This window comes from Python bivittatus, unplaced genomic scaffold (assembly GCF_059951505.1).
Source record: "Python bivittatus isolate LINGU-HERP-01145 unplaced genomic scaffold, Pbiv_v1 ctg000840_np1212, whole genome shotgun sequence".
In the NCBI taxonomy this organism is placed as follows: Eukaryota; Metazoa; Chordata; class Lepidosauria; order Squamata; family Pythonidae; genus Python; species Python bivittatus.
Genome location: NW_028277113.1, coordinates 34,751,365 through 34,763,259, shown reverse-complemented (window position 1 = coordinate 34,763,259; position 11,895 = coordinate 34,751,365). Strand labels below are relative to the sequence as shown.

The following is an 11,895-nucleotide window of genomic DNA, read 5'->3' as shown; positions in this document are numbered from 1 at the left end:
AATTCTTATCAGAAAAACTTCAAATCTGCATAAAGTTTATTTCTTAGTACAGCCTTAAGAAAAAAGTTTATAATCTTTTAAAACACAAAATCTTAAACCATCTAAACACAATTAAATTAGAGGGTAGCTTTGGCTGCTCTTTATTGCTGTTGCTATTATTATTATTACTATTATTATTTTACTACTATTGCTATTACTGTTGCATTTCTTTCAGCTACTGGAAAACAGAGGAGTATGTTGTACGTTCCAGAAGGCCCATATACGCCCCTGTGAACCATATAACTGAATTAGAAAGTAAAAGCCTGATGTGTAATTTCATTCTTGGTTTTCATCATCTTAAAATGATCAAAAGTGCTTTTCCTACTTTCCTGGGCCAATTTTTTAAAAATTAATCTGGACTTGAACTTTTGAAAGGGAAGCAAATGAGCAATAGCAGATTGTTTGAAACCTAGATTAAAAAGGATCTTTGCCCATAGTTGGTGTCCAGGGGATAGTGACTAAACAATAGATGATGAAGTCTTGAGGGGTTTCCTGAAGAACTTTCCTGCATTTGACATTTTAAGAAAAACATTTCCCCTTTCAAATCTGTGTGCTTCTCTGGAAAGCCTTCAAACTGCCTGTACAAAAAGGAAAAAAAAGGAAAAAGAAAAAAAAGAATGTATTTTTAAAACTAGCTTTCATATCATCCTAATCATTTTCTTCTTTTTCATATCCTTGACGTTATTATTTCAAACATAGAAATAAATAAACAACAACTACTTGTTGTTAAAAGTATTGCATTATGTACTATGACAGAGTCTTAAAAACAGCATAAAATCTTGTGCAATTTTCCTTAACTCTAAAAGGATGAAACCTATTTCCAGTTTGGAGTGCTATATGGAACATTTTTAAGTATAATTTAAAAAAACTTTGAAGAATTTGAAATAAATGTTATTTCAATAAGCCACCTTTACGGACCAGGTGATGAATTTGTAACGTTGTGTTGCCTGCCAATATCGGAGCTCGGTAAGGGATTCTTCCTCCCCCCCCCCCCCCCGCCGGTCCTTGTCTGCTCGCCAAAGCCAGTTCAGTACCACTGTGCTTGGACAGCTCCACCAGGGAAGAAATTGTTCTCTCAGCGTGTAATAATAGATGCACCCACTGGCCAGAAACTCTCATTTGCCATTCCTAATTAGAAATTTCCCAAGAATCTACGGCTTCAAACAGCTTTCTCCAAACTAATAATAATGATTACAGCAAGAACAAGGGCAACAACCCTCTTTAAAATATTTAACTGAACCAGTTAAAGGTCTCCAATATTTTTTGATTCTGTAATCAAGGATACAATATCTAGAACTGCGACAGCAGATGTTCAGTTTAAAAAGAAAGAAGGTCACTTACTTGGAAGGGCATGATTTTGGAATTTTATTTCGAAGTAAGTTCCATGGAATTCTATCCCCGCCCCACCCGCTTTCAATAAGAAGTTTAGGAACAAGAGAGTTTTTTTTAAAAAAGTATAATTCAATGTAATGAAATTCAAGAAAAAAGTTGAATTTGAGAAAGACATTTCATTGGAACTTTAGTTTGAAAGAGCTATGGAGGGGGTCGGGGGGGGGGAAGTGCAACTTAAAGGGAGTGCTTATGAGAAGCTTATGACTCCTGCTCGCATCATCTTGGACTTGGAGTCGTTCTGTTCCTTGAGGAATTGGAGTGGTGACGTCTTTTCTGATACCGATTATTACGTGACTGCAACAACAAAAATGAAAAGTCATTGGCAAATAAAAATCCGAATGCCACATCAACAGCGAAAGAAAACAAGCTAGACACCCGGCAAGACAACAAAGGAGAGAGAGAGAGAGGCTCCTGTTTGCAACCGAGAGCTGTCGATCAGAAAGCCAAGTGTGCAAAAGATCTGACAGCTGAGAAGGCGGGTGGATGTCAGCGGCAAACAGCGGAAGGCTTCTCAACTTGGAAGACACAGAAAAGAAGAGCGGAGAAAACATCGACGCGAACGCCACAAGCAGCTCCGGGAAGAGAGAAGCTCTGAAGCCGCGGCAGAACGCAGCCAGCTCCTACCTTCTGCCGCCCCGATTCGTTTGGGGCTCTTGTCACCTAAGGATCCCGCTCTTCCTCTATTTCCCTCGCTCCCTGTGTCTCTGCACTCCCTGGCAGGCTCCACTTTCAGCATTCAAACTTTTTTTCTTTTTGTAATTTGAGCGGATTCCACCTCCCCCCCCCCCCCCGCTTAAGTTAGGCAGATAACCAGTCGCTCTGCTGTCTATCCCACGCCCCCTCCCTTTCTGCGGTTTCCCTTTTGCCCATCAGAGGACGGAAGACTGAGAAGTAGAGAGAGGCAGCGATGCTTCAAGAGGATTAACTATCGCCACCGAAACTTCGGAAGAAAGCCTTTGGATCCGGACTCAGTCTCGTTCTCACTCTCTCGAGTTGAATGGTAAGTCACACTGCGCGCTGGACTACAACTTTCATCTTGCCGGCCGGGGAGTAAGGGAGTTGTAGTGCAACAGCTCTGGAGGGCACCAGGTTGGGGACAGCTAATGATTCGTCAATGACTCGTAAATCAGGGAGGGAGGGGAAGGAAGAGGGGAGGGAAAGGGGGAGGGGGGAGGCGCAGTCCCAAAGGCGGCTTCCCCTGCGTCGGATGGGCCAAGGTGGCAGAATCTCTTCCTTAGTGGGGGAACCCGCGGGCAGGGACCAGGGCCCCCAGAAGAGCCCAACTGTGACAGCCGTTCTCTGTTCCTCCTTCCTTCCTTCCTTCCTTCCTTCCTTCCTTCCTTCCTTCCTTCCTTCCTTCCTTCCTTCCTTCCTTCCTTCCTTCCTTCCTTCCTTCCTTCCTTCCTTCCTTCCTTCCTTCCTTCCTTCCTTCCTTCCTTCCTTCCTTCCTTCCAGAGTGGCGATGTGCAGCAAAGCGCTCCTCGCCCTGCTGGTTTATGGGCTGATTATGCACTGCAGCGTCTACTGCTCACCTGCTGCTGCTGCCGCCGCTGCTGGACTTCAGTACCCCGCGCTGAGGTAAGTGCCCCGCCCGCCCGCCCGCCCGCCCAGAGTCCAGCCTTGGCCGTCGCCGTCCGGCGCTCCTTACTCGTCTCCTCCCTTGCGGCTCGACCACCTCGGTCGGAGCTGTCCCGGCTAGGGCTCGCGAGCTTAGTCTCCCGTCCAAGGCAACTTCGCCACATCTGGCGACGGGGGAGGGCAACTGCCGCTGACCTTGGGAAGGCAGGTTGGAAGAATGGCAACCGCAGAGGGGCCGACGCCGGGTTCTTTCACCTGCCTGCCCTGCCTCGAGTGGTCCACTGGGACTCTTAGATTTAAGGCAGGCTGCCGTCCTTCGTAGCGGGGGAGAACGGAATGGCCAAGGAAACGTGCTGGGTTACAATATTATGATTGGGGTGTGTGCATGAGCATGTGCGTGTGTGAGAGAGGGAACAAGAAAGCGCGCGTGCGTGCTTGAGTGTATATGCATGTATGTGTGTGCGTGCGCGTCGCTTAATTAATTGCTCCGTGGAAACCTCGATCTCTTAGACCTTCTCCCAAATTGGCAAGATTTATTCTTCCTATGTTCTTCCTCCAGAGCAATAATTTTGATTTGGGGAAGGGGAGGAGACCTGCTGGGCTAGACTTTCCTACCAAAATCTCGTGGGAATCTCTGACTGAAACACAAAGTCAGTGGTTTCCCCTTTTCAGGTTAGTATCCTAAATAATCCTGGAATGGTATTTTCTGGGAGTGTGTTTAGGATCACGGTGGATGAAATGCCTTTGTAAATGTTATCTACAATTCTTTGAGCTTTTCTCCAATACGGAGAAAAATGTAAAAATTATTATAAATGCTAGACATTAATGTTGACAATGCTTTACTCAGAAGTAAGTGCCAGGGATGCCAACGGAATTTATTTCTAAATATGGATATGTACATAATTTCCAGAAGTTAGCATAAAATGTTTAATAAAGGTTGCTCTTAGATCAGTGTGTTACCTTGCAGCATTACAACGAAACTATGTAAATATCTATGTAGATTCCAGGACATAATTATACATGTATGCACCAGAACTCCATTCACTTCTGATCTGGAATTTGGCTGCCCTTAGACTATTATCTTGTCTGGCAGGCATTAAACAAGTTACTAGAGGAAGGTATTTGGCTGCAATTAAAACACTGCAGCATGTACTACATTGCTGATCGAATGAACCAAGGTATGAAATCATATCTAATACACAATGCAAATGATTCCTTCCGTATATGATAGGTTATCAGAGAATTGCCTGACCATCTGCTTTACCTGATACATGTCTATTCATTTCAGTAGGTGCCTGTAAACTGGTTAATCTGGAAACTAAACAGGGTTGATCCTGGTTAGTAATTGGATGGGAGACCACCAGGATACCCCAGGGATGTAGGTTAGCCTGGGAAGTTGAAAAGTGTCTTGGAAGAAGGCAGTGGCAAGCAATTTCTGTAATTGGCAATAAAACTGCACGAATGCATTCACCAGGAGCTGAGATGGGCTCACTGGTGTCTTTACCTTTGTAGCAGCCACCATTTTTAATTCTATGAAGTTCACTATTTCTATATAAGTTATCTATTAACTGAAGTGGGTCCAGACTCAAGCAGTATATGGTGTAGGCTAAATCTTTTCCAAATGGTGGCATTGGTTGGCTAATGATGTCTATCTGCTGACTTTCTTGTAAGATTTGAAAGCTTGGCTTATACAGATTCTCAGAATGGAAAATCTGATCCCCAATGGTTTTCAGTTCAGGGGACAGTTAATTTCTGACCTCATTTCCTGTCATTGTAAGGAAATGTAGGAAGACTGTTAGATTCCCACTTCCTCTGTGCATGTAAGTTATTATTATTTTTTAATCATATAATTTGTTTCTGAAAGTCCTAGAAAAAAGCCAGTAGGTCTACATCAAAAGATTGTATTTCTACACGCTTTAGCAGGACATGGCTCTGCTACAATAAAATCTTCTAGGACCGTTTTTCAACTTCTTCCTTCAAGCCACTTTCTCATACCCAAATCTTAAATGCAATCATTTAGCAATAATTACAAATAAATAAACAAATAAATTAATTAATAAATTAATTAAAATAAATGTCTTATTCAAAATCTGTCGAATAAGAAAAACCCCCTTATTACTATGAAGATTTAATACCATTAATTTCAAAACTCCGGCTGGTTCGCCAGACTGACCCCAAAGACGCAAAGAAGGGGTTAGTGCGAAAATCTGGTTATCATTAGTTGCCACAAGCTTTTTTCGTACATCCACTGTGGGTTCATAAAAGATGACTCTCGTGGTATCCCCTTTGCACCTCCTAATCTCAAAAGTTTGGTGATTTTCAAGGATAAGGGGGAACGAAGATGCTACTAGGCTTAAAAAAAAAATCAAAACAAACATTGGAGAAGATTTAATAAGATTTATACAGATTTAAAAAGAAAAAGAAAAAGAAAAAAATAAAACGAAATCGCTATTAGCCATCCTGGCTGAATAACGCCTCCTTGTTCAGGGACAGTCTATCTTTAAAGGCCAGCTAAAGCCCAAATGCATCAAGTTAAGGCTTGCTAAGGGAGGGAATGCGGACCTGGATAGACTAGGAACACACTGGAATATCTGCTAAAGCCACCCCAGCGGAGGTAGCTTTTGTCGAGGAAAGCCGTCCTAAGCGTTGCCTCTTGAGAAGCAGCAGCCCCCCGCTCTGCCTCCTCCCAGCATTGGGCGCTGCGAAGCCCTTTAGGAAAGCTTCAACAAGTCCGAGACATTGCTGGATTCTAGTCCAGACGAACTGGGAGGCGCGTATGCGCGAGGAGAGGAGGGGGGTTGGGTTTTTTCCCTCCACCAATCCTGAGGACAAAAACAGGCTTTCCCTCCCTCGGGAAAGGGGAATGCGGCGCATTCTTGGCAATCGCAGAAAGAGCGGCCGAACGGCGCAAATTGTGCTGCTACACAGACTCCGAGGTTGTCCTGAAACGAACCAGCTTCGTCCACACCCACCCCGCTCTCAGGGACGGCTATTCGCGCTTGTCCTTCTCTCTCCCCGAACCCCACCTGTGTGGGATGGAGTGGGGGCGGTGGAAAGCAACGGCCTGAACCGGGTGAGCGACATTCCTTCCCCCGCGTGGCTGGAGCGGGGGCCGGGGACCTCTTGGCTCCGCGGGCGCCGGCAGCCTCCAAACGCCTGAATTAGCAGCCACGAAACACTTGAGGAGCATCTATTATTGATCGCTCCTGCCAGGGCTCCGCCGACGAAAATAACTGCCGGAGACGCAGAATGACCTAAAAGCAGGGAAACGGCGGAGGGAACGGGGGGGGGGGGGGCTACAAGGAGGAGAAGTGGAGGAGGAGGAGGAGGAGGAAAGGGTCCTGGGTATGTGCGTGAATGCACTCAAGGGGCTGAATACAGCAAGGAAGCAAGCTCTTTTGATAATGGTAACGAAGCAGGCGGCCGTTCCCTTGTGCCTCCCAGTCAATGATTTCGGTGCTGGGGGTCTGCGTCTGTCAACTCCGCCTCGCCAAGAAACGCGCAGAGGCGCCCGAGGGAGCTTCGTTGCCGTAGGAGGCTGATGGGCAGCCTCGCTTCTCGGAAGGTGCGCGTCCGCCAGGAGCAGCCACGCGGTCTGCCTTCTTTGTTCCGTGGCTAGTTTTGGTGTTCCAGGCCCGCCAGATACAGCCACCTGCCTCCGTTGCCCTTCCAGCTTCCTCCTTTCCGGACTTCCATTGTCCTGGGGGACTATGAAATACACCTGCAGGTCAAGTGAAGGCAGAGTGCGTCAGCTGGCATCTGGGTCGGAGAGGCGCCAGGTGGCTTTGGACTTGAGGAAAAACCAGTCCTACCCCCAAAAGCGCGTTGGTCTCTCAGACTCGCCTTTGTCCCTTTGCAAAACTGGCCTCTTGCCAGATGGAAAAGGGAAAGGGGTGATCCAAGACGCTTAGGCAGGGTTCCTACCCAAGGCCTTCTTCCTAAAAGCTGGGGCACCCTCTCCAGAACTGGCAGAACTACCGCTTCTGAATTCCCAGCTTGCCCAGGGAACTATCATTGCACACAGCTGAAGATTGCCAGGATTGCGAATGGGGCTTCTGGGGGTAACAGGGAGGGTGGTGCCCTTCTTTCTCCAGGAAACACCCCTCTCAATCAGGCAGAGATGGCAAGTGGGCACTGGTCTCCTTGCTGACTCCCACCCGTTCCTTTCCCAAATTGCCCCTCCGCCGCAGCCCCCAAATTAAAGCGGCGCTTGTGCGTCTGTTTTCCTTCAGTAGGCTGGAAGGTGAAATGTACGACGAAGAGGGCAACACTCTTTCGGACTATGCCTTTGACAGCGAACCCCTCAGTATAGCCGACCCTTCCTCCATGCTGGACGACGTGTACACTTTGTATTACCCGCCGGAAAAAAGGTGATTTAATATTGCATTTACACATTTTGAAAAAGGCTGCAAGCCAGAACACCTGGGAGCAGTTCTCCAGAAGTGGTGGTGGCGCTTACATCCGAGGACACATCTGTGGGTGTGGTGGGTGGATTTCCCCTGAGCTTCCCAGCGCTTTGTCTCGGAGGAGGGGGAAGAGAGAGCAAGTCAACAGTGTCCCTCTGGAAGAGTCCAGGGTCAGCCCGACAGAACAGATGAAAGGGGGAGGGGGCGCAATACAGTAAGGCAGACAAAATCAGACTTACCTCTCGTCCCCCACCCTGGAAAAGCAAGGAACAGGAGTAGCAGCCATCCGCTTACTTCCTCCAGCCTTTGAAGTCGACAAGAATGGGGGGGGGGGGGAGAGGCAGCTGGTCCTGACAGCTAGACGCTGTTGCCAAGATTGGTGCGGCCTGATCTCCCTAGGGGGTACCAAGGAGAAGTAGTGGCCAGGCTGATGCCAGAGCCCTCCCAGGGGTCTTTCCCTGCTCCTCAGTGGCTTACCGCCTTGCAAACCAGGAGGGATGTCCATGGGAATGGGACAATCAGCACTGCTTGTTGCCTATTTTAATCTGTGCTCTTAACCCTTCTCCCTTTTAGGCACGCAGATGGGATATTTAATAAAGCCTACAGAAAAGTGCTGGGCCAGTTATCTGCAAGGAAGTATCTGCATTCTCTGATGGCCAAGAGGGTGGGGTAAGGTGTTTTCTCTTGTCTGCAGATTCTTGTTTGTTTGTGCTTGTGTTAGAAAGCAAAACAATCTTCTTTTAAGTAAACAAGACTTAATGACACATTCCCACCCTCTGGGTAGCCAAGTGTATTAAGCAGCCTTAAAATACTATTAGATGCTCAGTAGAAGATCTCTCCCTCTCTCTTCCTCCTCAGGAAGATGGGCACTTTAAACAAAAGGCACTTTCTGTTCACTGGGCATGTGTTTGAATTTTCTGCAGTCCCATGCCTTTGATACAAGAAAATGAATGAAATGCTTTTTGCATCAGAGTACTTAATCTGTGAGAACGAGTTTGGTGTAGAACTGGTTAAGGCATCAGGCTAGAAACTGGGAGACTGTGAGTTCTGGTCCCGCCTAGGCACACAACCAGCTAGGTAACCTTGGGCCATTCACTTTCTCTCAGCCTTAAGGAGGAGGCAATGGCAAACCACTTCTGAAAAAGCTTGCCAAGAAAATTGCAGGGACTTGTTCAGGCAGTCTTTGAGAATGAGACACGACTGAATAGGGTGTGTGGGGGAACCTTAATCTATACACTACTCACATTCCTTCATTCATACAAATGAATTTCAGATTGAGTTGCCAGCCTTCTAGCTGGCCTGTGGTCCAACAGCTTGATTCATCCTGGTAGCTATTGTGTAATGTGCAAGACTTGGACTGTAGGGTTGTGATCCTAAATTTATATTCATGGAAGTAAATTCCCCTTATTTGGTCTCAGTGGGACTTCTTTCTGGATAAATCTGATAGGAGCTCTGATCTGGATGCAAAAGCCAGGTCCCTTGTATAATATTGCTTCCTTAACCAATAACCTCCTTGCTCTTTTTCTTCTCTACAAACACAACCAATGTCTGGGCGCAAAATTCAGAATGACAATCCTTAAAGCTCCCCACAACCCTTTATTGTTATGCTTGTGGTATCAATCTAACTATTGTTAGTGTGCAATCTATTGTCTATGTATTCTGGAGGGGGTCATTAAAATCATTTGGGCTGAATTCCCTAGAGAAGTGGGTTTCTCTGATTTACAACTCTGAATTGTGCCACTATTATGCCTAAATGCTGTTTAATGTGATATCGTTGGTATCTCCCCTTCAGCCTGATTGCATGAAAACCTCAGCTGATAAAACAGCCTTGGTTACTGTACACTTCAGTCCTTTATGGATGCTGCCCCTGCTGCCCCAACTTGCTCTGAGATGAATCAGTGCTAAAGGTCTCTGTCTTAGTGGGAAAAAGATCACATTTCCATTGATCCAGGTATAGCTCCCTCAAGGATTTTGTGGCATGAAAATCAAAAGGACAGGACACGAGAAGGACTTGGGAATAGTCCCTCCCAGTCTTGGTGGTTTGAAATCAAATCTCCTAGGCTGACACCAGCCTAGCATGCACACATGTGTGACAGTACCTATCAGCAGAAGGCAACATTTTAATAAAGCGGGGGGGGGGGATGTTACACAATTTCTTCATGAATAATGCAGGACATGATGAGCTGGTCTCCTGACTGTCGGCTTGCATTATGATCAGTCTTCAACTTCCGCAGCATGTTTAGATAAAGCCTTTGTTTCCCCTTCAAGAACAGCCTACCACTGATTCCTTTCTGCTCCCGTCCCATGGTCTACATGTTGCTCTAGCTGTTAAACAACCAACCAACCACATAAAGAAGAATAAAAACAACCCTTCAAATCCCACCCGGGCCAAATTCTTTTGGATATGTTTGAGTGATGAGCATAAAATGAATAATGATTGGAAAAACCCATGGATTTCCAACAGGAAAATGGGAATGGGAGAGATTGAGGCAGGCAAACATTCTGGGAGGAGGTTGGGACACTTGGTCTGGACACTTAAGAAGAAGGACTGATGTTCCTCAGCACTGCTACCTAAAATGCAAAGAAAGCAGACTAATCAAAGGTTAAGAGGATCTTCTTAATAAAGGAAGCAAATAAATCAAGGAACTGCTTTAACAATTGGCACACTTGTGAAAAATGCCTCTCCAGAGCCCAGATACTGGGATCTTAGTAACTCCCATTTCCAGTGAAACCATCCAGAGAGATGTTCTCATTCTGCATGCCTGCTGTGCATTATTCTCCTTCCTTGCCCTCCCCAGAGACTTAGCTTCTGCTCTGAGCGGGGCTGCCTAAAAATCCCAACGTTGCACCAACCATGTTTTGCTTTGCTTCCTTTGCCTTACAGTGGAGCCAGCAGCCTGGAGGACGACTCGGAACCACTTTCCAAAAGGCATTCGGACGGCATATTCACAGACAGCTACAGCCGCTACCGAAAACAAATGGCTGTCAAGAAATACTTGGCAGCAGTCCTGGGTAAAAGGTATAAACAAAGAGTTAAAAACAAAGGACGGCGAGTAGCTTATTTGTAGCGGTGAGCTCCCAACCACTCCTGTGTATACAAGAGTCCCCCGGGGAAAAAAATCTGAGAGAGGACCCACCCCTCCCCCAAAGTCATTTCCAAACTGACTGATCAATCACCACTCCCCTATGTTATCTAAACATGTATTTATGTATGAAGTAAAGCCATTAAATGACTATTTTGATAATAATATTGTTTTTCTTTTGTACAAAAAATTAAGAGTAAGCACTAGAGAAACGCACAGATCTACTTTGTGGACCAACCCTTTAAATAAATAGATATAAAATAATTAAATAAAGCATGAATATTAGGGTGAGAATGCATCAGTGATAGAGCTTTCCCCAACCAGATCCCCTTCAGATGTGCTGGATAACAACTCTTAACATCCCCAGCTAGCTACCTTACTATGTGAAAGGTAGCAATTTGGGTGAAAGTCTGGATTAGTGAATAGACTGGACCAATGGTCCTTTAGTGGTTAGCATTGCACAAGAGAATGAGGGCATTCCTCTAAGCTGTTTTATGTTTTTATATAAAATAGAAGAGAGAGAGAGTAAGAGGGAGACAATCATTGTTTTGAATATGATTCCTATTTTTGTAATGGAAAATAAAGGAGAGTATTTTTATTCATGACAGGGTTGAAGGAGTAACTGTCCTCCATTTGCTATTGTACACTGACAAAAATACCCTGTTCCAAGGGGATTATGATGCTCTTGAGCAGACAGTATCTCTGGCCCCAGTGAGTCTCTTCCCAGGCTCCTTTAAAAAGGCCCTCAGTCACCCCCCCTCCCGCCGTCTCCCCATCTAAGGCTAGAGAAGGCTTTGCCCTGCTTTCTTGACCTCTTTTAAGGAATCAGTCTCTCCCCCCCCCCATGAAGAGTGAGCTTACTCAGGGCTGTGCAGTGTGCAGCACGAACCTGCCTGCTGCCCTCTAGTCTTTCTTTGACCCTCCTACACCCACTCAGCAGATCTTCCCGCTCCCTCAAAATTATGGGTGAACTAACCATTTCGGTCCGCTTAAAGCTCAGTACAGAACTGCAGCTGCTCCTGTTCAGTTAGTAAGACAAAAAAGCACCCACATGCATTTCTGGGGAAGGATAGGCTGGGGGAAGCCCTTCCCCTGAACCGTACAGGAAGGGTTGGTTTGTAAGTGTGTCTGCACACACTCATACTCTTCCTTTTCTAGAAATAGCTGTAGAAGTTAGAAAGCTTCCTTAAACAACGGAAGAAGTACCTCTTCCTCAGTTCTTCTGAGTTTGGATTGATGCAATCCAGACTCTGAGTTAAACACAACCCCTCCCCCCGCCCCATCAAACTGGTTCTCTCGCTGCCGCGCAATGGGGGTGATAGAATGGACGGTACCACTACAGGTAGGGCTGGAAGGGGCAGAAAGAAACGCTCTGCCACTAGAAAACCAGTTCATCA

The 11,895-nt window shown here is 46.1% G+C and overlaps 1 protein-coding gene across 1 annotated transcript; it reads left to right on the top strand.

Moving 5' to 3' along the window:
* The first annotated feature begins 2,880 nt into the window (after positions 1-2,880).
* On the top strand, positions 2,881-10,657 carry ADCYAP1 (adenylate cyclase activating polypeptide 1). Its single transcript, XM_088130686.1, has 4 exons — positions 2,881-3,009; positions 7,242-7,379; positions 7,989-8,084; positions 10,300-10,657. Exons 1-4 carry the CDS (start codon positions 2,894-2,896, stop codon positions 10,481-10,483), a joined length of 534 nt encoding a protein of 177 aa, XP_087986812.1. The 5' UTR covers positions 2,881-2,893; the 3' UTR covers positions 10,484-10,657.
* Positions 10,658-11,895: the final 1,238 nt, after the last annotated feature.

What these genes read in the sequence shown, in the direction of transcription:
- ADCYAP1 (XM_088130686.1), top strand. Translation starts at nt 2,894, where the DNA reads ATGTGCAGCAAAGCGCTCCTCGCCCTGCTGGTTTATGGGCTGATTATG. An exon ending in TATTACCCGCCGGAAAAAAG is followed by an intron (nt 7,380 to 7,988) that starts GTGATTTAATAT and finishes TCTCCCTTTTAG; the next exon opens with GCACGCAGATGGGATATTTA. An exon ending in CTGATGGCCAAGAGGGTGGG is followed by an intron (nt 8,085 to 10,299) that starts GTAAGGTGTTTT and finishes TTTGCCTTACAG; the next exon opens with TGGAGCCAGCAGCCTGGAGG.